We start from the raw sequence: 25,759 nt of genomic DNA on the forward strand, positions 1-25,759 counted from the left end.
CATCCAATTACTTTAATAGAAGAAAATAGATATGTTTTGGAAAGTATTTCACATTTTTTGCTCCAGGAAGGGGAAAAACAAGTCGATCCGTATGACGCAGTATCGTCTATATATTCTCATTCTTTAAGCGACAAAGAATTCCAAAAGGAATTGATCTGTGGTATATATCCCCCCCCCCTCTATTACATACGAATTCTCCGAAGCCTTTTCATCCGAAGCCTTTACACTCGAAGCATGATTCATATAGACACTCAATTACCAACATTTTTGTATACATTTGGCCATTGAAATTCACATTTCCTATGCAAATGGATTTGTCGCTGTTCGCCTAAAATCTCTAGACCAACACAAAACAGAAAAAACTGAAATGAAATCTTCATAAAATTTTATTGCTTTGTGTTTTAAATACAGAAAATATCGTGTTGTTGTTGGAAGGACATGAAGTAGGCTCCTTTAAAAAAGCATCACCATAAAAAGCTCTTATTCAACTATGGAACGTAATAGAAATTAACTCCTCGTATCGCGAGTTACATTTGCATTAACAGCAAGCCCAAAATAGCGATAGGCAGCTGCTTTGCATTTTAAGACTTTTGACATTCGGAGTAAAACTATAGACATATAGGCCTATATAAACTTTGGTTCACGATCAAGAAAGTTGGACTGCAAAAATTCAAGAGCTTGTGTTTGGTAAAGTGAATTTTTCACATAACTTTTCACAAGTTAGTCGACATGCTTTGAACTAAAAAAAGATATTGAAAGCCCTTACTCCTTTATTACCTTCTCAAGACCCTTATTGCAGTGGAGTTGGCAGTGCTTTATCGGATGAGGAGAGTCGACTGATCCGCCTCCGGTCGTTGACCGAACTGTTATAGAACTTTGACTAGCGTTGTCCTGATATTTACTAACCGAAATGTCTTCATTACAGGTCTGATAAATGACGTCATCAACTGCCTCTAGCACGAGGCTTAATCGATTGGAAGGCTTTAACAAAACATCCTCTTTAGCAACCTCGTATATCTGTTGATGACGGATAACAGTTGGAATGGATAGCGGAAGCATTTCCGTGTCCTGTCGATTTTCGTATTCACTTTTGTTATTTTTACAAAGCGGCGGTGTCATTTTCCGTCTTGCAGAACCATTGCTTACAATAGATTTCTTTCGAATCGTCTGGCAATCAAAAATCCAAATATTTTATAATCAATTCCGCGATTTACCTAATGGCAAGTAGCCTATAGATCATTTACGTACATTGGGATTGTCTTGTTGACCAGTAGCAGACAAAGGTGAATCAATCTGGCCACCTTGCATGACGGACTCGAACTGCGATCCAGCTCTAACGGGATTATTGAAGCTGCGGACCGAATGAAAAGGTAGCCCGATAACGCGATGCCCGCTCAGTACAGAATCCATAGCGGCTGAGCAGGAGGAACAAATCTCGTCGATACTGTTGTGTAACTAAAGCATACAGGTAAGGATTGGTGCAGGCGTTGAGCGGATAAAAGAAAACGAGCAGAATTTTCGAATGGGTAACGCTGATGAGAGGATAGCCGGCGACAGCTGTCAGTCCAAAAAACGCAATCGGAGTCCAACAGGCAAAATTTGTAAACACCAGCAAAGCCATTTTTTTGGCTACGGTCGTATCAGAATGTGAAGCTAACGATTGTTGATTCCCACGTATCGATCTGTACATGTGACTGTAGCACAAACAGATAAACATGAAGGCTATTCCGTTCAAAATCAGCAAAACAAGGAGGTATATGGTATCCGACAATTTGTGATTCTCTAGCGGCAAACAAATACTGTAAGCAAATACACAGTTAGTATAACTATATGTTTTTGTTTTGTTCTTTTTCCTTGCCAACATAATTTCATTATGGTTTTGTGTTTCCTCGTACCTGGTTGTTGAATAACTCGACACACCGACAAGAGGTAACGATGCCATTGCGAAAGAACCGAGCCATCCCAACGCGACAACCTTGGCAGTGGTTGATAACCGCAAACGTCTAATCGAAATCATAATTTGTTTCGCATTATAGGTTTTCTAAGCAAAATGAAGACGTTTACTTACCTGGTTAAATTGATGGCATAGGTTATGGTATACCATCGCTCACTGGTGATTACCACAAGTGTGAACACCGACAATTCGGTGGCAAAAACGGTCAAGAAACCAGCAATCTGACAGCCGATTCCTACGTGTTTTGAACAACGAGATGACATTAACGTGTTAAAAGCATATACAGAAGTTCAGTTCATCTTCCTTAAATTAAACTTAGACTAACAATGAGTCCTCTTACATTATACGCACTGTTAAGCTAGATTTTCATCAACTGAGTATATAATTTGTAAATAAGAAGTTGAACAATTGATTCATTCTCACCGTTTTGCCAGTCTATGGCGTAGTTGAAGTAAACTCCGATTGTATTAACATCCATGCCAACGATCAGGAAGAGGTAGAAACCCATGCACAGATCGGCAATAGCCAAGTTGACCATTAGAAACTTTGAGACGGCCATGGAGCCGCGTGTTGACTGAACGAGCACCAACACAACTGCTAAATTTCCAACTACGGACGCCACGGAAACCAGCCAGGCTGCTACCCTTAGCCAATTGGTACCAAGGATATCTTCACAAGGACTTTTACAAATAGATTAGCAAACTTTTTTAAAGATCACATTTAAAGTTACAGTTGATTTAAACTCACTTAAAGGCATCGGGTTGTGGAGTGCAACGCACTTCGCGATGGGCGTAGGTCACGTTGCCACAGAACGCGTGATAAAATAGTTCACGATTCGCCGGTGTTTGAAACGGATCAGCGTGGAAGACTTCGTTCGCTTCATCGTGTTCGTAATCCGGTAGATTGAGCATCTTGACATCAATACCGAATTTCTCATTGTCGTCGCCCGATTGCAGCGAGGCGCTATCGTTATTCGGTATTTTATCACAATATTTAGCTTGCATTTCAGTTATAAAATGCTGCCCAATAAAGATAAGAAAATAAAATGTTATGTTGCGTCACGACTACGGCTAAATGAAGTGATTTAAATCTCTAACCTGATGTCGGGCGTGTTCTTCAGGATCATGGGTAGCTGGAAAAGCGAAAGCGCAGCAGTGATAGGGATAAGTTAAGTGAGCAACCTGCAGGGACTGCTCCGTTCACGTAGAAGACATGAATATTGGGATAGAAAAAAAAAATGAATTAATCGAATCTTTTCCACTCTATTCGCCTAATAGCTCTTCTATGCGTAGGGAGGCATTGTGACGCGGAAATGATTTCAACTGAAGGATGAAATTGGTTTTTGCTACACGGTAGGCTATACTGAATTTGGATGACAGAAATCGTAGAGCGAATCGATTCGTGATACCGCAAATCAGCCGAAATTTATTGGTAGGCCAGAATTACAGTTGAATGTGTTATAGACTGTCTTCTCAAAACTCCCTGAAGAAAACTCATTTACCTATCTTGCTTCAACGTATTGATTTTTCATTTCTCCCCCCCTCTCTCTCTCTCTTACTCGTGGGGTAAACATTTGAATTTCAATGAGGCGCCACATAAACATCAAATAACCCAAAGTAAAACATAAGAAAAAACTGAAAATCCCGTCTTTCTTTTTATCGCCAAACTTTATGATCACACGACACGATAGTTTATAACTCAAAATAAGCTGATCACCATCAAACTACACGTCTGCTTTGATCATGCAAAGAAGATATTGACTTGGTAAACAGAAAACGCTGCTGTCGTTTTTGTAAGGATCACTACATTTGTGATGTAAATACATACATCGTGAAAAGTAAGTAACTCTTCATATATGAAGAGTTCTCGGCTTATATCGATCGGTAGCAAAAAATTCACGCAAGAACACAGTGAACCGATGTGGGGGCGATACCATGTTTATCCTTCGTAACATCCTTTTCACAAACATGCAAATCCTTACGTATTGCAAAGCTGTTGCTGAATCAAGGCTCGTGTAGAATTCATACTCTGATTGGAGATTGGGTACAGAACATTACCTGATAATTGTAAACAGATGGTATTTCCTTAAGCGTTTTCGTTTCAATCAATTCTAGAGTCTCTAACTCAGACAGGCCTCGAATGGGCAGATTAGTGAGAGCAGTTTGTGAAAGGTCTAATCGACGAAGGCTTGCCAATCCCATGAAGGCATCCGGATTTACGTCTGCCAGTTGCCAATTTCCTTTGAATCTCCTTTAAAAAGCAAGGAAAAAAAAATGTCAACGAAGGAAAGTTCATCATCGGCAGTAGAAGAACGTTGTTCTTAAGTACTGCGCAGAAAAAAGATTAATGTTACGACTATTTACGAAAAACAACTTACAAAGTGGCTATTTGAGAACCGTTAAAAGCAAATGCCTCGATCGATTGCAGAGCGTTAAAGCTGATTACACTTTTGGATCAATTGAAATACAGTGAGTTAGTTAAAGCAACGACAGAAGAAACGCAAGGTAAGAGAACTTCCGTTAGCAAATCTTACAAATCGTCGACGCGAAGACGAACGCTGTTGGTGGGTATTGTTTCCAGCTGATTTTCTTCCAAATCCCTGTGTAAAACGTCAAATGGAAAGATTAAATGTTTCAAAAAAAAGAGACAGACTTTACGTAACATAGAGCCAACCGTACAACGGCAAACGAAATACATTTCAGCATTGGATGGTACACGACATAAATCTTTACTCGAATCTGATTCAACTAAGTTTTTGTTGTTACAATGGGATGAAACGTTTTTAAAAAAGTATAAAAATCAATTGCTTACACTGTATGCAAAATGTTCACCGTCTCCAATCCACTTAAATCAGGAAAATATCGCAGACCCGTTTGCTTTATTAATCTGTTGAAAGCCAATAACAAAATAAACATCACACACAATTTCAAAAAGAGGGGCGTTTATGATTTTAAAAACGAACACTTTGCAGAAGCCTCTTCTTTAGCTTGCCGCTATATATTGAAGTTGACGTCCTCACGTCCTTCACTTGCAATAACTTTAGAAGCTCTTTTAGCTTTACGTTTAAAAATAAACGTCAAGTATTTCCCGCAAAGTGTGCCTTATAAGTTCATTGTTTAAATTCTAATGGATTTCCCTCACAGCCGGATACTTGCTAATCTTTTAGCTTTTGTGTAGGCTAGGCTACTCTATGGTGAGGTATACGCATCTTTCCGTATTTTAACCAATGTTATTTCATTCTCCTAGAAAGTTTAAAACTTACAATATATGTAGGCTTGGAAGCGAAAGGCGAAATAAACCACCGGGTAAGCTTATCAGCAATGGTGCGCGGCGAATATATCTGCATGGAATGTATTTAGAAAACGCTAAATATTAGGTTTCTATTATGTTTAAACGATTTATTATTTCTTTCGTATTTCTTTTGCGTTGGTATTTATATGACAGCAGAGAGGCAGTTAAAACGCGAGTTTTCTTACATGCGTTGAAGCCGATTAAGTCCGTAGAAGGCGCCCTCTTCGATGCTGATGAGTTGATGAGCTTTATCTACAACACTTTCAATTTAAAAAAAAAGGGCGAATAGAAAAGCAGCACAATAAAAAAAACAAGCAAACAAACAGGCAAAGTGCCATTCAATTGTATTTACAAATCTATGAGCGTGTTAGCATAGTTCTGAAGATCACCACTTCGTAACGCCTCCAATCCGCTGTCATAGAACGTCCTGCAAAAATGGAAACAAAAGGTAATCTTGACACCGCAGGCCGAGTCACTTTTATTTAGAAACTATATGTCCCCCTTTTATTGTTTACAGCTACTTTGAAGTTCTTTCTAGTAAGCTTTAATACCTATGAAACAAAGTTGGACAGAGTCTACCATACACTGAACATGTAAATTTAATCGACTTGTGTGTTGAAAGTCTTTCAACAACACAGCAGTCATGATCTCGGCTATCGATTGTTCTTGTGTCGCCTACTTTTCCCATACACCACGTTGCTGCTCTTTTTAATACATAATTTAACGCCATAAAGGTAACAAAAGTGAAGCCTAAAAACTTTCCAATATAGCCTGTAAATATAGATCACTTAAGAACAAAAGCCCCTATTGTGCGCAAGGGTTTAAAAACAGCTAGACGCATAGTAAACTTTTGATTGACAAGCCTACAAAATATCTAATCAGTAAATAACAGCAAATCAAAAGAAAATATGTGTCATATAAACTTACAGGCGGTGAAGATCTGGAGGTAGTGTTGAAGGAACTGACAAGATATGCTGTCCGTGACACTTGCATTCGGTTTCTATGAATGAAGCAACGTCTGTAGGCGCGCTCCAGCAACGACAAGCCATTGCATCTTCTTCTTGTATGGTCCTCCCCGATGTGAAATGCACGTTTCCTTCTCTATCATCGACCCTGTCTTCCACAGATGACCAGTGTTCTGTCGTACGGAGATACTCTGAAACGCTCTCGTTGTCTGTTGTGTCGACACTGGGTACAATGAAAGCGGCGACTAATAATAGCAGCAAATGCTGAAGAACGTGCTGCTCAGCCATTTGGAGATCTGCCCGATGAAATTGACAATTTGATTAAGAAATTTAGGCATTCGGTAAATTGATGATAGAGTGAAATAAGTGGCACGCCCCTTCTGACGCAGGAATGTTCAAATCTCATTACAAAGGAGAAACATGTTGGATGGGGTAGGCAGCATCAAACTTCAACCAAAGTTGTGACATTATCAAAGCTTTTAAGCCGCGTATAGGCAATGCTATCAGTATTTCGTGGTGAACAGTGAAAAATCAATAATAACAGGTGATGCTACGATGCGGATTCCATCGCAATTTCCGTTTAATAAATCGCGGGTTCGTTGAAAATTATTTGCTCTTTATGGTAAGTTTAGACTTGTCAAATGTCGGGAATGCCGGTGTATGATTCAATGGCATTTGGAGGGGTACCGCAGGAAGCAGGACCTGTAACATGTAAGGAAAACCTAACAACCCAACCTGCAGCAACAATCTAATAATGGAAGCCAACGACAAAAATGATGTACGGTTACTATCCAGGTAATCCTGGATGCTGCCCGCGTCTTTTTCGATCAATTTCCTCTTAGTTATTTCAAGAGCGGGTGTAATCGCTAATGCACACAGTCAAAAGACAAAGCTACGTATATCTCCAAGTATCGAGAAAAGAGCGTATAGGCTATATTTTATCCAGTGCGTCTTGTACACTCATTCGATTGCTATAGTTCCTTGCTGATCGGATCAATTGTTTGATTGGCTGTACGCGTTGACCCACAGAAACCCTCGGTAATAAAATGCATTTAATTCAACAACAAAAAACAAAATGTATAACAAATAAAAGGCTTTAGGCTTCTCTCATTTTCTCACGCAGGTTTCTTTGGACGAGAGCGAAGAGGTTTGATTACAAAACTTTCGCTTGACCGCAAAGATTTGTCACAACAGTGGTCCTCAATTTCGCCCGTTCTCCTCCAAAAATCATCTTACCAGGGTTTAATTTTTGTGCTATTGCAATACGGCAAAATCACTCTGCTTGAGTATCTCACTTAACGCACTGTGTAACTTTGTTAACGAAACGCTAACCTAATGAAATTAGGATAGATTGCGTTCCACTCAGCCGTGTCACATAAAATTGTGACGCAGTGTAAATAATTCCCATGTACAATTGTGTGCGCGTCTAGTTCTTCACTCTGTCACTCTTTTTGTTAGAAATAACACAATTAGCTGACAGAACAAACTGGTACTACCGCCACGCACTAATACGCACTCACATCTGGCTGTTTGCTAGTCTAGTGGCACTGCCTTACTGCTGGCCGTGCGGACACGCTAGGTCTTTTACCCCCGTGCACCCACACGCAGTCGTACAACTGTATAGCCTACCGACATGTCCAGGAAGAATGCTCTGTAAAATTCGCATATGCTCAACCAATTTTGTGTGTGTGTGTAAAATTTGAATAATAATCGACCAATTTAACGGACACTACGTGACCGTGGCTCTCGTTTAGCTTCTGGCCATCTACCATATAGCGGTTACTGGACTAGATCGTGAAAGTGAAACATCAATACACTGCTTAAAGAGTCAGGCTTATATTTTGGTGATCACACATTTTGCGCATACGTAGAGTGATATGTAAATTGTGTTGGTCACTCTGTCGTTCTTAGACGAGCACTGAAGTGGATATGAATGACGGTTTGAATTTTGGGCTACCTGCATACCTAACATGGACAGACCGTGCACAAAGAATATGAGGAAACGACTTTCTTTTAAACTAAAACATTTTCAGATAAATACAGAAGAGAATTTATGAGGTTGATTATTAGTTTAGCCGTGTATAAATGCCTGATTCCAAATTTAGACGAACTGCACTGTAGACCTGCACAGAAGAGAAAAACCGCCGTACACTTTAAAAATGATGATGGCAACTTGCTTGGCCTAATTGACTTTCAGGAAGTTGAAAAAAAAATGAATAAAAATCCACTAGCAATCCTCGGTGGGGAAATCATTATCCTAGTAAAATAACTAACTGAAAGAGTAGTTCAGATAATTACTCGATTTTCAAACATATCGAGTTATGACAGGCGCGTAGAGGGGAACCATATTTTACACTGCCAACAAAATCCCCTTTTCAACGAAATGCTGAGTACCACCACTAAACTGATTACCCTTCCGTTGGAGTGTGCTTCGGGCGTACTTTTACACGTACTCAAGTTAATAACACTCTATATTTTTCCACACACAAAAAGGGGAAGGAACAAAAGATAAGTAAGAAAATGCATAAAACTTTCGCCATCAACAAAAGGACTAAGAGATATTATTAATCGACTAGTCCTGCAACTCCGCCACACAAATTTAACATCCTCAATAATATGGCAAGTGCTCGGCAGCAGCGTTTTCCCCAATTCCTACAGTTATACAGCGTATTACTGAAATGCCCTTGACAATCTTCCCCATTTTCTTCCGAGAAAGAAAGAAAGGCCGACTTCCCCTTCCGTCACGATGTTCCGGGTTAGAGGAACTGGTCGAACGTTGGACGCGGTCCACTGCGAGTACGTTATTCTCTATTTTCCAATCCCGCTGTGTGTATAAATTTGCATAGTAATCACAGTTTTACTATGGTCGTTGTCTTCCTAAAGTTCATCAGCGATGCATCCGTTAATACTAAAAATATAAAAAAGATAATTCGGACATTTTACCGATATACTGCGGTTTTCACTGATTTACGCCAAAATCCCACAATATGATTTTAAAGGCTAAAAAAATATCCGACAATCAACACGGTATCCGATGAAGACAAACATATAGGGGTGGGACGTAACAAAAAAAAAACAAAACATCCAGAGGCCGCCTAATACCAACGATTTTATCCTAGGTGGGGGACATTTTGTTTGTATTGTTTTGTAAGAATGAAGGATTACAAAAAAACTGTAGTTTCCTTAGGTTTGGCGAATTGGTTAACCTAACAAATAAGGATTTTTTAACGGGGAGGCACATTTTTCCATTTTGGCCCAAGATGAAGAGAATGATTGCAGTTGTTAATTTGCAATTCTTTTTCGACAATACAATCGTAAAATCAATTTATATGGAGCGTTAATGGCCAAAAGCTAATTCATATACATAACATATAAGATTTTCAATTCTATGAAAATTTCCGAAAATTTTCTATCACCCCACACATGTCCACAATATAGTGCATTCTATAATGCACATATAACAGTCAATGGCACAGTGGTAAAATATCAGACTTCATGAAACAGACCACTGGTGCTATGGTTCGAATCCCCCAAAACCACCAGCTCAGACTAAACGAACAGTAGTAGGTCGGAGAGAGATAATAGTTTTAAACCACGCGAAAAAATTAAATAGTTGGCTTTAAATAAAATTATTAGAAATATTTTAGAAATAAAAATTTTTAAGTTAATGTTATTCAATAACAATTAAAATAATGTCTTAACCGTTTATGATATTACAAAGTACTGCATGATGATGAAGGACGTCTGCACACATTTAGACAGACAGACCTTGAAAAACAAGAAACAGTAGGGGTAGAAGGAAACCAGACGTCTGGACCTTGAGAATAAGGGGTAATCCCCCAAATTTTGGAAAATAAAGGTAAATCGACAATAGTATTCGGATTACCACTGTTTTCCCGATTTAAATTGTCGGTAAAAAATGCCACAAAAAGTCGACGTTGATTACCGAGTTATTTCTCGGTAAAAACCCCGAGATATTTCTTAGAGAGTAAATGTCAGTTTGTTACACCGCGTTCACGCTGGATATCGTTAAGATGGCAACATCGACGCTGGCCAGTCTAGCAATTGTCACCAGCCAATATATACCCCCTTCCCCCCTCTTTTTTTCCTTATTGGCACGCAAAAGAGTCAATGCTTTCTTGGATTTTGCTTTGAATGCGTCGGATGTCACCTAGCGACCGCTTTGTTCTGAGCGACATGCCGTACGCTAACGGCCAACATCAGACAAAAGACGCTCATGCATGACAATGATGGCATGCCCTGAACTGTCTCCGCGGACCTTGGCGGGTCCCCTTTTATTTTTGTATCTTCTATTTTTATTTATTTATTTCCTACTTTTTCTTTTTGTATAAAGACATTCTTTTGGTCGCTGTCAAAAATATAGCCAAAATTTACGTTTTGATGTGGTCTTTGTATTCTGGAGGTGAGCCGTGCTCATTAGGAAAACATCTGCTAAAGTACGACCGTAAATCGAAATTTAAAGAGTACAAAATTGAAGTAATCTGTAGTTTAGTAGTTCAGACTGGCTTATACATTCAAGTGCATATATATTTTTTAAATTGCTTATAATTATCAAAATGAGAAAATAAACACAGACGGGAAAATGCAAACGTTATGCACTAGTTTTATGATAATGCTCAAGCAAACAAAACAATGAAAGTCAATTTCCTGGGATTACCGGATGAACACGAAGCTCAAGAGCGGAAGTAGCCGAGGTTACTTGGCAAGCTAATCGGGATAGAGTGGGGTCCTAATTGCAAAGACAGAAGCCCATCTTCAGCCTGCTTTTACTATTGGAGCCCAAGTGATTCATCGCGAATAAAATTGTTGATTGATAGTGCAAACCTAAGCTATATATATTTTATGCCTGTGTCTATAGGACTTTTCCTGATATTGAAGAATACGACCACTCACTGTACACGGTCGTAACTTTGTGGGTATGACGCAATATAGCAGAGACTATAGTCTGAATGGCTTTATACTGTCGAACCAATATCGCAAACGATATTTCATGCGGAACAGATTCATATTTATCTTCCAGTCATTATTGTGATTTTCGATCGACATTTACCAACCATCACGCAAGAGAATAGACATTAAAAAAACCGAAGCATTTATCTGCTCGAACTATATAAGAATAGCTTGAGGATATTCCTTTCAAACTCGTATTTATTGCTCCGAAGCTCCCAATTGTTTTTCCGAAGTTGTCACGAAACCCCAAACTCGTTCGATTCGAGCATACTTTCACGAACTAATGTACGTCCCGTTAGACTCGTCTAGTCTAGTTATCGATACCGAAATATCAGCTTTCCCATTTTACTTCCTGATTGGCAAGATGCATTTTCTTTTTATTGCTGTTGAAGCCAACAGAGTAGCCAGAGAAAATGAGGAAAATAAGAGTAGCAGGATCGATAAACAAGGAGAACACTGGAACGCGTACGGCGCCGTCAAGTGTAAAGGATCGTGTAGCGGGACGACAGTGGCGCATCGATCGCAACATAAATACGGACGTTGCGGAACGGAATCCCTGGAATTCCTGGATCGAATAGCACACAAATTACAACTGACGCGAGTCTCCCGCTATGTGCACATTCAATCGTGCCAAAATAAACACATCTCCCTCATTATATAGGCTATCGTATACGTTCAAACATAAATCAAGATAACAATGCTGCGCAAATTTCGTTGACGTTGGCGTGAGAATACGCTGTATACACCATTCAAAAACGTACTGCTTTCCTCTACTTATCCTCACTGCGAGCGTCTTCTCCGTGGTCGCTTATTGTTGATTATATGGCCTACTTTCATCCCGTTGAAGCAGTGAACGTTAACCGAGAAACGCTACTAGACACGTAGGTCCATGATCTCCAGAGACATTATACAAGATCTTTCTTCTCTCGACCATCCGGCGAAGTAAAACATAACAAAAAGTGACCACTACATGTAAACTTTCTCTTTGTTTTCATTGCAATCTAACATGTTCCTTCGGTTATATATAGCTATAGTAGCACGCAATCATTTTACCGATAACACAGACTTCTAAGAACGTATCCCTTTGTCTAGGATTGATTTTCGAGCCTTCCTGAACGTACATATTGCTTAGTAAAAAAAAAAAACTTGGCCAAGTAAAACTTTTACGCTTTCTGACAAAATGAATGGGAGCGAACAAAAGCAATAAAAAATTGCGTGTTTTATTGTATTGCAATAAAAGAAATGCCATGCCCTCGCCTTTTTGCGCGTTCACGTTACATGGTTTGAAGAGTTGTGACTGGATATATTGGGGTCGGTTGCTTGGATACCGAATATGGTATGCGCCATTGCTCTCTGTTTTCCGATTAAGTTTGTTGTTTCGCACGATGAAAGAGCCTCTAATGGATTGGTTGTAAGTAAATGTTCGAAGAATATTTTGTGTCGCTTTATCCTCAACAAGCTTGTTATTGCATTCACTTAAGTACCGTTTTCATGAAATATTGGCCTCTCAACAAATAGATCGAGTAGAGTGTTGCCAATTTGCATAAAACTCTAGTCCTTATAAATTGACACCAATTTGAGGAGCAAAAAATAACAAGTAAATAAGAAAAATACAAACAAACAAAAACAATTCTTACATTGAGATAAAATGCTCAGCATCCGTCAGCAAATGCCAAGAATAACTGTCGGTTGAACGTATAACTTATATAGACCTACGTTCTACACGACAGGTCTATTTTCATCGAGACAGCATTTTTAGAATGTCATTTCATTGCATTTGTAGAATCCTTTGGGATGGAAATGGCAGAGCGCAAACCATCTGTAACGCTTGAACTAAAAACAAAAGGGAAATAAATAAAAAAAAAAAAAAAAACTGGGCAGTTCGCCTTAAACCGGATTCATTTTAGGCCGATTGTGTACTAATAAATAAACAGAAAACAAAAACAAATGGCATGTTTAGATTAAGCCAACGATGAACATGTGCCAAGATTTATGCTTGTGTTTGTAAAATGCAATGGAATCGGCCCACACATCATGCTGGTTGCAAGTTATTGATTCTTTACAATAAAAAGTAAAAAAAAAAAAAACAATGCGCAGAAAATAGCACGAAAAATAGATGCCTTGAACTTGTAACCCAACAATGACATTCTTAACGTAAAGCCCACGTTTTCGGCTGCTAAAAATAATGTAACCACATTCTCATATATATTTGCTGCTGGGGCGTTTTGCAAGGGCGTAACAGCTATAGACAACCGCGAACGCTAAATTTACCGGAAAAAGAACCGGAAGCGCTCTTGGGGTAAAGATTTAGTTTGCCATTCCATTGCAATTCTTACCGATGTCTAGTCTTTTAAAATGAATTATAAAATTAAAAAAAAAAAAAAAAAGGGAGGACCAATGCGTTCTATTGGCCTAAAATGGAAAATCGATTGAAACTAAATGAATACGGTGAGCGCAATCGAGAACCAGTACCTGTTATTACGTGTTCGTTTTCTCTTTGTTTCACGTCTTGCGAATGTCTGGAAGAACTAGAATGAGTTGCGCATTTCAAGTTTGAATAACAACGGAAGCAATAAATAATACATAGCCTTCAACAATAACAAAAAATAATATATACTTATTTGAGCTTGTATAGGAAAAGAAAGGAGAACGATGTCTGCCCGGGCTCATGTATTGATTGCTATCGACAGTTACTCGATGGCCTTCATACGGCAATGCCCCAACGATTTACAACCATCGATCAGTTGCCACGCACACACATAAATACACACACATAAATATAAATCTATACCGTATTTTCCAATGAAATCATCTTTTTATCTTGAATACTGCAGCAGTTTCGGTTAATCGGGATTAGTAAGAGAGGACACTGGTAGACTGGCTGATGGTATAGAGCACAGAAAACAAAGATCAGCGAATTAATTCCTTTATGTCGTTGCCGTATTTCCGCACTTTGGAATATCCCGACTGGATGACAAATTGAAAAGGAACGAACGGTTTTCTTGCCCTTTTACGTTGACGACGGTCCCCTTTGCTCACATCTATCTTCTCATTTTCCATAGATTCGTGCGAAACATCACTGACAAATAGCTCGTTTGTATCGTCCGAACGGTCAATGCTGTCTACTTTACCATTATGATGACTGTTCCTGTTATTAATTACAGGGCTGCCATTGCTGTTTTCAATGTCGTTCTTGTAGCTTCTCGCACTGTTAACGAAAAATCGATGAGGGGTCGTCGCGTCCGAATTGTGCCGTCCAGTAACGCGTTGGAGATTCCGCAGCTGCTCCGGTGTAAACATCGGCGGCGTTCCAGGTCTTGTCATCGGCAATACGACGGGTTTGATTGTCGTTGCTATTCCCGGTTTGAAAGTGGGCAACACAACTGGCAAAGACGGGCCAAGGGCCGGCGATCTACCAATAAGTCGGATGGTGGGATGATCGTATCTTTGCCACGCAGTTGATTTGACTGGATGTCGATGGTATTGCGGCAGCCGGTGGATGGGCCGATGATCAACCCTCTGTTGTGACGGCTGAAACGACGTCCTTCCTGATGTTTGGTTGGTCTTTTTTGGCCTCGGGGCCTGCCGGGACCTCCAGCGGTGGTCAGTGGAAGCCGTGGACAGCATGGCTTCCGGTGGAAGGTGAAATTGCGGCAGTTTAGAGCCTCGTATTGGCCACAGGGGCTCCGCCGAATGGATACCGTAGTGCACAGGGTCCACTACCGGTGGCACTGTGGGGTGGTCAAAACATTTCTTAATCCCGTTCAACTAATCAAAACACATGCGAATCGATCGCACTTTATACAAATTTGACATTTACGACCAGGTTGGTGCCCCAATGCAAATCACTATTGGCCATCGGAAATTCTGGGAATGGCACGTACATGCAAATGCTCTTACGTTTGATGAATAGATGCACAAAAAGCAGTACCGTAGACAAGCGTTGGGTCGTCGCGCATAGGATGGCCGTAATCAATTGGTTTCCATTCTCCTGGTTCAGTAACTGGATCGATCCGGCGCACTGTATCTTGCTGTTGTCTAGGATGTCCCCCTCCAACGATACGTGTCGTCACTTAGGCAAGACAAAATAAATGTAAACATTTTGGAAATAGTATTCGTAAACAATTATAGCTTGCACATATACACAAGTCATTATAGTCCAACGATTGAGCGATAGCGTGTCTTATGTGTTTACCGGTGCTGCATAATAAAATAAGTGCGACAAAAACGTATGTTATACCTAAACTAGCAGAAGTCCAAGTCCAACAGGTCATGAGCAACCAGCAGACAGCCAACGGTATGGGGTCGCTCATTTTGCGTTTTTCTTTTCTTTTTTTTTTTTTTAAGTATCCGTTTCGCAGGGCTGTCTCGTGTTCACCTGTAGACGTAAAACCATCAGACATCAATATTTGCAGTCATTTGGGTTATATCCACTGTTAGCCGGAAATGTTTTGGCGTGCGCCATAGACTAGTGTTCCGTTTCACCCGCCTTTTTTTTTCCAGCCCTTTGCTAACGGCATTACTTCCGGCAATTAACAAGTTGAAAAAAAAAAAAAATAAAAAGCTTCGTCCCTGCCCTGTTTCGTGTTACACTGTTAAACAAACATTACTTGTAAGATCTGGGTCCCTCGGATTGTCTTTCACTGCTTTTTAGGTTTCCGGATCATTTTACTGGGCTTTTAAAGCTGTAAATGTTGACAAAGTATTGCTACAATCATTGCTGTTTTTCGGTTGGATAGCAATATTTTATTTTTCTTGAATTTTCGCCCTTGTTTTCACACATTGTTTTATGTGTGCCTTCCCCTGGCGGATGAGGCCCTTCAGTAAATAACTCAAGACAATAGGCGCACACGGCTATCTTTTTTTTTTTTCAATATCCAATCCAGGGAAAAGCAAAGCCGGCGGTAGAAAATATTAACATAGAAGAAGAAAAAAAAAAAACAAGCTGGAAAATGAATAGACATCGTTCAGTATCCCACGATCCAACAGTGCCCCTGCGTGCCTTGCAACGTTAATGTGCACTCATCAAACTGGTACCAAACGTCAAAGTATCGCGTATATACCGTACAAGTGAATTTCCCGAAAGATTACCCCATAGCCTTTCAACGGTGAACTTTCACACCGTGTGGCCTACAATCTACATACAAGAGGGCGAGTCAAACAGCGTCATTGTGCATACGGGTTCAAATCAATAGTACAGCCGTTAAACAAAATAAAAGACAAGAATATGAAAAAGTAAACTCCGAGCTGCGATGTTACTTTCTCGCAATATAGAGCTTTCCTTTTTTTTTTTTTTCGCATTCACTTCTACAATCACGACACCTCGCAATAAACCTCTGCCCTATTGACTCTTGGTTCCATTCAATCAAGTCTTCCTCTTTAAAAAAAAAAAAAAAAACAGAAGCCATATTTACGTTTGTTTATCACAAAAAATAGCATGTATTTTAATCACGAACAAAAGGACATGATTGGAAAACGGAGCGCAAGAGACAGCAGCAGCTGCTCTTGTAGACTAATTCTGTGAGTTACGTGGGTGGAGGAAAAACTAATGAACTTTTCTCTCTTCCTTCAATGATGTTCTTCTAAATAAAACCATTGATAACTATTAGCGACTTGAGAGTCTTGAAAAAAAAAGAAAGAAAAGAAAACTGTTTCTCAAATATTTAGCGCGCCACGTTGGCCTACTGGTGCAGCAATTTGGAAGGCGATATATTTAGGACATGGGAAACCGCGACTGGTGGCATCTGGTCAGGCGGAAACGATCTGCCTGACCGTCTGATCGTGCCAGAGAGAGAAAGAGGAAAAAAACAAACAGAAGGATAGAAACGAGGGAAACAAGGAGAAAACATTTTTTTGGAAAATGAGACGAAAGGAGAAAGAGAAGAAGAGTGCAGACAGATGACACGCCGTCTGCTTCGTGTACTCTTTGTAATCGCGCTGTTTACACAAGGTAAATCTTTAGAAGCTTTCTTTTTTTTTTTTGTACGGACTACTTGTTACGGCTCGCTAGTTAAGCGTGCACCTCAAAATGTATCGTCAACAGCACCCTACACTGCAGCTATAGTGATGCTGCAGAAAATAGAATCTTTTCCTCGTTCCCACGCTGGATCTGTTAAACGCCACAAATGCGTTGAAACGGGCTGTTTTTTTGTCCTTCGGTAAACATCATTGATGTGTAGAACACCGACATCGTTGGTTCGAGTTTGGATGCACAGTTGCAAGACGCGTTGCTTGGTTACCAAAACATGTTGGAACGAATTGCTGCTCCGAGGAGACGTTTAATGCAAGCTGGCTACAGGAAGCGTAACTTGAACGCCTATATGACTTTCCTATATTATCATCGACACAGAAATTAGCTGAGAGTTCCCATTGATCCTGGCACACAGTCGTGCGAAAACGCGCACCGTAACACTCCCTCCACACTGCCATTACTGTTCGAATGGATGGGAGAAGGTGTGACTGATTAAGCCCTCCCTTTACACGATCTGTCGAAGCGATCTTTTGACTTGTCGTTATAGACTAAGGGAGTGCAAAGTTCTAGTTAGCTCCATCAGAATAGAGAAAAGCGAGAGGAACTATAGTTTAAAAAAAAAGACATTTTAATGGGGACGTGGGACTACGATGAACCATAAGGCAATCCCGCACTGACAACCCCAATCGCGTCTAACAAGGAGACGGCAAACGCGGAAGGAATAAATCAATTATAATGAAATGTCTGCGTAGCATAAATACCTCATCACCTGCATCAATGCTAGGCGACGGACGTGCTGTTTGCGTGTAAACAAACTCGTCGATTCAATCCGATAAACACATCAAACACACAATAACTGAAAAACTCGACTTTATTTGCCACCAAAACAAATGAGCAGTCGGTCTTTTGTCGGTGCTGGTCACGAACAGTTGAAGCACTACAGAGAACTGAAAAACACGTGCGTAACAGTTGGTTGTCACAGGGCTTACTGGAACGCGTAATACGCTTGTGGGTTAGTGCAAGGAAAAGACCTATAATATATATGTGCGTACATTTTTTTTCCCCAGTCGACAATGGAAGGCTGTTACCTGCTGCCTCCAGCTAAATACCTGCAGCACCACCCATTGCTATACACCCGAAACTCCCTCAGGCTTGCTCGGAGCAAATGTGATTTTTTTTTCATTGACGCACATTCACGTGGAACTTCTATCGCTGAACAAATTGTTGCTACTTTTTCAAATAAATGGCTTTACGCTCAAGAAAAATGAAGCGACCAAAAACATAGATCTCGTACGTGTCAGTAAAGACGCAGTAAAAAGAACGGAAAATAATGGACGCCGAGTTACCGCACTGATTGTGCGCAAGTTTATTAGAAGACGAAGAAAAAGAAAAAAATCAGAGGCCATCTGTGCACGAAAGCTGAATAGCCAGTATTTCAGGTATACCGTATACACCTAACGATACTTAGCTGACAAGAAAAACAACAACGACAGTATAAAAATAAATAGTAATAAAAAAATATACAGTATATTATTGTATTCAAGAAATTTTACAGGTTTTATTTTTCTTTTACTTGTTTTTCTCGATACTCTGGGAACTGATCGGTCCTTGCACAGGGTTTCGTCTGTCTCTATCACCTAGATGTCCAAGTTGCTGAGCATATGAAATAAAACGAGTTGATCCTCAAAATCTAGTTTAGGGAAAATCCTGATTTTCCTCGTCGGAAGATCAACAACATCAAGAGAAAACATAAGAAAAAATAAAATAAAAGGAAAAAAGAAAATAATAATAAAAGCCCACTTATTCGACTACCGGAATGAGAATGCGAAGTAGTTCTTGCGCACGTGAGCGTTTGCTCGTTAGTCTCACTAATGTAGGTCTTGTAACGTATGGCTTAGGGAAAAATAGTTAAAGGTAGTTTAATCAATTAGTGTTTTTTTTTATTCAATTAAGCTGTGGGTATCCCATACTCCACTCTTATGCAGTAAAAATTGTGTTTAGCCTACCGCATTTCTTGAAATTATTTGAGAATACGTTAAATCTACTAGGTCCCCTTCAAAAATTACATTCATAATGGCGAATGCAAAAGTATGGTGTAGCAAACACACATGTTCGCACAGTATTTTACACAGATACATTACGTGTACTCAACGACCTAAAGTCTAACCCTTTCACCGTGAATCGTCTTGAAAGTCTAGGAATCAAAAGGAAAAAGTGTTTTAAAGGCAAAAAGACGTGCCCTTGAATTGGTTTTTCTTGTAACAGAACTGTGCTTTTCACCCATTACATTTATTTCGTTGCAGAATTATGGATGTGCGTGGCAGGTGGGCTAACAATTTGTTTCAATTTTTGCGGTATGGTTCGCTGAGCAATCTGTTGTCTGAAAAGTTCCAAAATGCCGCACTTTGACTATTTTTCAGACGTCTCGAAGTATATTCCCGATGGTTGTGTAAACAATATACAGTTGAAATTTGTCTGGCATAACAGAAAATTCTAAGCTTTATAATTTAGTATTTTACGAGAACGTGTTGAGAATGATTCAGTGCTGTTGACAGACACAACCAAGCACTTTAGTTAATTACAGTCATGTCCAAGTTTAGCTTAATTCAAGTGCTCTACTGAGACCGTGGATGTCATGCTGAAAAGTTTGCGGAAAGTTTGTCTCCAACACAGTTCAAAGCCAGTTCCAAGTTTCTCACACAAAAACGAAAATCTCTAGCTTCTAGTGATTGCCTAATTATGGGAAAATTCACATAATGATTTTTCTTGTCAAGATTCACAAACAACATGGCTTTTTCGCACTTTTGAAAACTAACTGACGACATTGACACCTAAATACGAATAGCCTAAAGGATTTTATTCACATGTAATTAAATTTTTATGATAACATCTCATTTTCAAAGGTGTTAAACCTTACTATTTGTGGCTAAAATAAAGAAGTAAACATCGTAAAGCGTGGAACAGTAAACGGAAGCAAAACATTTTTTTCTTCGATTAAAAGTCTACAGCGACATCAATAAAACTGTCTACGAATCTAGGGCTCCCGGTCCCACATTCCCGTCTTATAGGATTTCCACTCAAGCTCAAATAGTTCAACGTCAATTCAAATGGCTAGTTCCAACACAAAATGATATACAATACAGTATGTCGCAATTTTTTTTCTTGTACCCAGGTTTAGAGTTCGCACAAGAACCAGAGATATATTGGTACGTTACCATTGGCTTAAACAGCCAGAAAAATTTTCTACCTAAAAAAAAGTGAACGGAAACCAACTGTTAATCGTGCCACCTGGATTACGGAGTGGGTAAAAAAACGAAATTGTTTTAGTTGGTCAACGATACTTATTTTAAACCAAAACATATAGATGGTGATGGGCTTTGGCATAATAATTCAATAACTAACTAAACGAAACTTATAGCTGCGGAATCGTTTAATTTGGCAGGAGTCCAACCGATCTAGTACAGCCGCTGGACGGCTGGTTGCTGGACTTGGACGGTGGACGCGATCGACTGGAATGGAATACTGGATCGAAGGACCCAAAAGTCTTTTCTGGCAATGCTGTTCCACTTGTCAAACAGCAACATTCAACGATTCCATTTCTTCGAGAAATAGGGAGATGGGAGTTATGGCGGCGTCCGGTATTGTTGTAAACCGACCTATTGTGGAAAAATTGCAACAGTAATTCGTTTTGACGGTCTTCATTTGGAAGCATTAAAGTAATTTTTTTTTTTTTAGTCTCCTTCAAGATTCAACGTATCGCGATGCTGTGGAAAATTCAGCGTCTTTCAATACTCGGATGGCGTTGGAAAAAAGAATGAGATTACCCTTTCTAGATGCACAGACTGGTAACATGATAACTTGTCCCTAGTACTCTTTATGTAAATCATTACAGCTTACATGTGTATTTGCAAATGATTTTTTTAATGATTTTGGATTAAATGAACTATGGTATACAATTGTGTGAAATCTTCCCTGGATGTACGAATAAGATTAACTATATACATAATTGTTAAATTTTACTTGATTAGGTGTTGCCCAAAACCACTGTCATTTATGGATGCAACCTCGCCATCGCATGCCTGGACTTACTCCAGATCAAGTCTACACTTACCCTGCAAAACGCTGGCGTAAGAAACGGCGTTCATATTTGGTGACATATGCTCAGTCTCCTAAGAAAAAAGAAATTGCTCCTCCTCCTGAGGCAGAAGTAGAAGCACCAGCTATTGTGGAACCTTTAATGAGTACAGTTATTCAACCAATCAATGAAGACAGCAAGGATAGCACTACCCATGCAGTGCTTTCAAATAAAGATGAAGCATCTAAGGTATTTGTAATTCTGTTTTTATCAATTTTCCTAGTTAGCATTTCAACATTTTGTGCAGGAGGGCTGGTATTTTGATGAATTACAGCCTGAGCAGGATGATTTTGAGGAACCAGATGCAGATTCAGACTTTGACTACGAGGAGAGCAACAAAAAGAAAAAAAAGAAGGCTATGATGAAAACACCTGCAAAGGTAAAATGAATTTGATTTACATCTTCGTGGCATGTTTTGTATTAAATATCGACTTGCATCATATATAGACGCCAAGCACGCGTGGTAGAAAGAAGCAGATCCCAATGAATTATGACGCAACAGACACGGAAAAGCCTTACTCGTGTGAAAGTAAGTTGCATTTCAAACTCAACCCTTTTTTTTAGTTGGTAGACCATTTTATAGATCCCTCTATATTAACTTCCCCTTCTGCTTTCTGTCTTTATGTTTCACCATCGTCAAGCTTGTGGTGCACGATACAAGACTCGCCCCGGTCTCACCTATCACTACACTCATTCGCACAAGAATTTGCTTGATGGAGGCGGTGATGACGAGGACTCGGGACCGGCCACTCCAACGGCCGCATCCAACAATGCGGGAGCTGGCATGGTTTCCAGTCCCTCCACTCCACTTAATCCGATGCACGGACAGAGCATGATGTCCTCACATGCTGAGACCCCGTCAGGTTAGACCGATAGAAACCGCCGACATTTTCTTTCCAGTCTTTTTCTTTTGTTTGATCTCCGTTTGGTAGTTTTGAATGTTCTCAGTGTTTAGAAGTAACCGCTAGGTGGCTCGACGCCACTGTTTTCTCTTTGTTTTAAAATTTAATTTGCCGGACGCCTTGAATAGTAGTTCATTTTCTTCATCAAATTAAAAAACCACAAAAAATGACTGTAAAGATTATGTGTATGGTAAAAAGGGAGGGCCATCCGTTTTATAGCTGGTCGTGTAATGAGACAAAATGGTCCGTAACGATGAAAGGAGTTTTGTTTTGAATCCCATAACATGTAGAGCATGGTTGACTTGAAGCAATTGTCGCGTTTACCAAATGAATGTATCCGAGAAGTGCCTCTCAGTATCGCACCGACCGTTTCATACATTTATTATCATGCCTGAAAGCCTGTTACTATAAATTAATTTCTGTTCAAACTCGCTATTAATGCCTGTCAAGCCTTTAAATCAGAATATTCCTCGTTGTTACTTTTGAGCTTGCTTCTCGTATCCCAGAACCAAAAAAAGTAATATTCTATTTACTAAATAGCTGGTCAACTTTAGCTCCCATGCAGCATCGCAGTTTTATACTTCTATCTCTGAATGGGTTTTATTAAAAAATTGTATTTGTGTTGTTCTTACAATTTTTGTTCTGTAAGGACGTAGCCGCAGCAGTCGTCACGGACCTATGCAACAACCGCCAATGGCGTTAGCTCCGAATATGCAATCTGACACGCCAAAACGAATTAATCCGCCGCACCCCCCAACCCCGCTCAACACGCAGTTCAATACAATCAGTGGAAGCATCGCAGCCGGTATAGCTGTACCGCCAGTAACGTCTACAGGTGAGGAAAAAGTTGACACGTTTTCTAAAAACAAACAAAAACAGTTTTTATTGTTGAAATTGCGTAGCAAGCAATGTTTATACGGGACCCGTTGCTGCACCCGCTGTACGTGAAATGGAAATGAAAGCTCGGGCTCCTCCCTCTCCTTATTGCGATTTTTGTCTAGGAGATGCTACGGAAAACAAGAAATCAGGCCATCCAGAGGAGCTTGTGTCCTGCGCAGACTGTGGGCGTTCTGGTATTTTATTTTATTTTTTGCCTCATCGTTACTTTCTGCAAATATCAAGTCGATGACCTCGGCGATTGTACTGTTTTTAGGACACCCATCATGCTTGCAGTTTACTGCCAACATGATTATCTCGGTCAAGCAGTACCGCTGGCAATGTATCGAGTGCAAATGCTGCAGTCTATGTGGGAATTCGGACAACGACGTGAGTTTTTTCCTGTATTAGTATCAACATGAAATTTTCTGTACGTTGAAGCATGTGCCTGAGAACTTAGTTTTGAAAGTCAAACATGTCGGTATACTGAAATGGCTGTGAAGCACAGTATGGGTCATTGCCCACAGGCAGATTGGTTTAGATTAGGAGTGTAAGTCTTATTAAGTTATTGTGGTATCTCGTGGTTTCCAGGTGATAACACAACCTGCCAGGTTGTCGTGAACCGTTAGTCGTAGTACCATGTACCGGATGTATAAGCGATATTCAAATAATTTTTTTTTATTTTTTATTTTTTTACAGGAACAGTTGCTGTTCTGCGATGATTGTGACCGTGGCTACCACATGTATTGTCTAAAACCACCACTATCCGAGCCGCCAGAGGGATCCTGGAGTTGCCATCTATGTCTCGTTAGCTTTCATCGCAAATAAAGAAAGCCCATTTCATCTCGCTTCGTGAAGCAACCGTTCTTTCCCCCAGTTTTCCCCATCGGCCTTCCCGAAAATATCCGTTGCCGTTTCCAGCGACTTTCTCCGAAATGGATATAATTTTCTGAACGTTAAAACAGTGTATCGTTTCATGTTTTTCACCAGGACAATGGCACTCGTCTTACTTCTTGTGCTCGTCTTGAATTCTGTTGCCATCCAGGAAAGGAAAAACAAGACGATTGCACATTCATTTGATCTTCCCCTTTTAGCCTCCGGTTACATCGTCAAGCGAATATTTTTTACCTGTGTGGCATCGGATACAATAGAAAAGATGATGTTAGAGATATTCCAGAAGATTTTGATGGAATTACTTTCCGTTATTTCTCATTTGTCTCTTGAGAGTTGTCACTTTTCTCGTCAACTTTCAATGCAAATAAAATTGGCATCCTTTTGCTCTGAAGCATCCATTTTCTTCTGCTTGTTTTAGACCCTAAATTAGGCAAAGTAGTCGCTGTCCCAGACGCGAATAAATAAACGTGAGTCAACAGTTCTGGATTCCTGGTAGTTCGTATGATCGTACCTGATTTTACCCGAGTTCTACGTATTCTTTTAAAAAGTATATACATATTCCGGTCTACGTCGTTAACTCCTCATAAGGATGTTGACGACGTCGAAGGTCATGCAGTACTTATTTCTGTGTGAGCGACCCTTTATAACCTTCACTTCCGTAAAGTAAACATGGTGAAACAATTATACCAATTCAGGAAATTAAGAACTACGTGGAAATTTTCCAGTTATGCCTATTACCACCTTAAACATTTGCACAACAAAGATTTGAAACTTTAAGATTTTATGGGAATTCTATAGAATGACTGCAACTATTTTTTTCTTATTAGTCGTTTATTGCAGTTCAAGTAACATAGTTATACAGCGAAAATTTGCATAAAACGTTTCGTCTTTGCCGGCTGTCAACGGAGAAGGCTTAAGGATTTTAAAGTTTCTTATCTAGTTGTATATTCTACGTTAAGACTACGTTTATTCAACCTTGGGAACATGACCTTTTAATATCACTTGGGTCGTGCGAAATCTAAACATTTTTTTAAAAAGGAATATCTCGTTGTATGTAATAAAACACAACAAGAATATTCATTATATGGAGCAAATTCATTTTATATACTCCTTTTCAGACGAAGACTCGACTGGCTCGGGGCATTTACCATATGTATAGATTGACCGGAACACGGCACCATGAAGGCCACCGCCACCTTGGCCGGAGTCCCAGGCGATGGGAGTGTGGATGAAACTAACGGTTCTTTGACCTACTACTTGCCTACAAGGGGAGATGGGACTTTTTAAAAAACCATCATGGTACAAGAACAAAAAGACTGATCACACAAAGGTGGACTAAGCTTTTAAAGTTTAAGTTCATTGAAATAGAAAATATTAACTAATGTTCAAGTGAATCCACACGACAGTTTTTGTGCAAATGCACCAGAAATTCGCGTCGTCTTAAAATGTATTGTAGTATCCTAAATGAATTGAGAAAAATCAGATACTTGAAGAACGAGTTCAATTCACGAAATCCAGGTTAAAGAACGATGCTTTTCTGTAAAGAACTGTGATAGAAAGACAAAGTCCGAGGACGCCTACTTCCTATCAATACGCTCTGTTTACCCATTTCTGACGGCTACTAAACCCGTATGTGATCAGACGAATACACCATCGTCCTGCTTTTTAATGACAACGAGGCTCCTTTCTATAAGTCGATGTTCATGGACGTTGTAGCTTTCTGTCCAATATAGCGATGACATTCTAGAGCACAGTGCAATGGCTGCTACGCATCATTTTTCTAGTTAAAAATGTATGTGG

The 25,759-nt window shown here is 39.8% G+C and overlaps 3 protein-coding genes across 5 annotated transcripts; 1 reads left to right on the forward strand and 2 right to left on the reverse strand.

The window, feature by feature from the left end:
• Positions 1–368: 368 nt before the first annotated feature.
• On the reverse strand, positions 369–7,775 carry LOC116928449 (lutropin-choriogonadotropic hormone receptor). Its single transcript, XM_045177800.1, has 16 exons — positions 7,447–7,775; positions 6,173–6,506; positions 5,598–5,672; positions 5,431–5,505; positions 5,217–5,294; positions 4,766–4,840; positions 4,488–4,553; positions 4,332–4,400; positions 4,012–4,204; positions 3,052–3,144; positions 2,702–2,973; positions 2,378–2,634; positions 2,069–2,189; positions 1,896–2,003; positions 1,249–1,799; positions 369–1,167 (listed from the first exon to the last, which is right to left on the reverse strand). The coding sequence occupies exons 2-15, from the start codon at positions 6,496–6,498 to the stop codon at positions 1,343–1,345; spliced, it is 2,265 nt and encodes a 754-aa protein (XP_045033735.1). The 5' UTR covers positions 6,499–6,506; positions 7,447–7,775; the 3' UTR covers positions 369–1,167; positions 1,249–1,342.
• Positions 7,776–13,836: 6,061 nt separating this feature from the next.
• LOC116928450 lies at positions 13,837–18,198 on the reverse strand. 2 transcript variants are annotated; one of them, XM_032935535.2, is made up of 4 exons: positions 17,922–18,198; positions 15,422–15,559; positions 15,113–15,253; positions 13,837–14,912 (listed from the first exon to the last, which is right to left on the reverse strand). In XM_032935535.2, the coding sequence occupies exons 2-4, from the start codon at positions 15,492–15,494 to the stop codon at positions 14,092–14,094; spliced, it is 1,035 nt and encodes a 344-aa protein (XP_032791426.2). In that variant the 5' UTR covers positions 15,495–15,559; positions 17,922–18,198; the 3' UTR covers positions 13,837–14,091. The 2 variants fall into 2 exon arrangements, with proteins under 2 accessions (XP_032791426.2, XP_032791425.2); XM_032935534.2 differs by having other exon boundaries at positions 17,914–18,197.
• A 2,473-nt stretch (positions 18,199–20,671) lies between these two features.
• On the forward strand, positions 20,672–24,350 carry LOC116928451 (zinc finger protein ubi-d4 B). Of its 2 annotated transcripts, XM_032935536.2 has the most exons (10): positions 20,672–20,830; positions 20,888–20,997; positions 21,181–21,476; positions 21,535–21,666; positions 21,735–21,816; positions 21,929–22,150; positions 22,839–23,024; positions 23,092–23,262; positions 23,343–23,455; positions 23,765–24,350. In XM_032935536.2, exons 1-10 carry the CDS (start codon positions 20,769–20,771, stop codon positions 23,891–23,893), a joined length of 1,503 nt encoding a protein of 500 aa, XP_032791427.2. In that variant the 5' UTR covers positions 20,672–20,768; the 3' UTR covers positions 23,894–24,350. The 2 variants fall into 2 exon arrangements, with proteins under 2 accessions (XP_032791427.2, XP_045033736.1); XM_045177801.1 differs by lacking the exon at positions 21,929–22,150.
• The last annotated feature ends 1,409 nt before the right edge of the window (positions 24,351–25,759 follow it).

This window comes from Daphnia magna, linkage group LG8 (genome assembly GCF_020631705.1).
Source record: "Daphnia magna isolate NIES linkage group LG8, ASM2063170v1.1, whole genome shotgun sequence".
NCBI classification, from domain to species: Eukaryota; Metazoa; Arthropoda; class Branchiopoda; order Diplostraca; family Daphniidae; genus Daphnia; species Daphnia magna.

Excerpts from the sequence above, each read along its gene's own strand:
- LOC116928449 (XM_045177800.1), bottom strand. The coding sequence starts at position 6,498 with ATGGCTGAGCAGCACGTTCTTCAGCATTTGCTGCTATTATTAGTCGCC. Across the intron at positions 5,506-5,597 it reads GCTAACACGCTCATAGATTT|TGTTGTAGATAAAGCTCATC; the intron begins GTAAATACAATT and ends TTAAATTGAAAG. Across the intron at positions 2,974-3,051 it reads AAGAACACGCCCGACATCAG|CATTTTATAACTGAAATGCA; the intron begins GTTAGAGATTTA and ends TTTATTGGGCAG.
- LOC116928450 (XM_032935535.2), bottom strand. The coding sequence starts at position 15,494 with ATGAGCGACCCCATACCGTTGGCTGTCTGCTGGTTGCTCATGACCTGT. Across the intron at positions 15,254-15,421 it reads TTGGACTTCTGCTAGTTTAG|TGACGACACGTATCGTTGGA; the intron begins GTATAACATACG and ends GTCTTGCCTAAG. Across the intron at positions 14,913-15,112 it reads CGACCCAACGCTTGTCTACG|TGCCACCGGTAGTGGACCCT; the intron begins GTACTGCTTTTT and ends ACCACCCCACAG.
- LOC116928451 (XM_032935536.2), top strand. The coding sequence starts at position 20,769 with ATGGGAGTTATGGCGGCGTCCGGTATTGTTGTAAACCGACCTATTGTG. Across the intron at positions 20,831-20,887 it reads ATTGTGGAAAAATTGCAACA|TCTCCTTCAAGATTCAACGT; the intron begins GTAATTCGTTTT and ends TTTTTTTTTTAG. Across the intron at positions 20,998-21,180 it reads CTTTCTAGATGCACAGACTG|GTGTTGCCCAAAACCACTGT; the intron begins GTAACATGATAA and ends TTACTTGATTAG.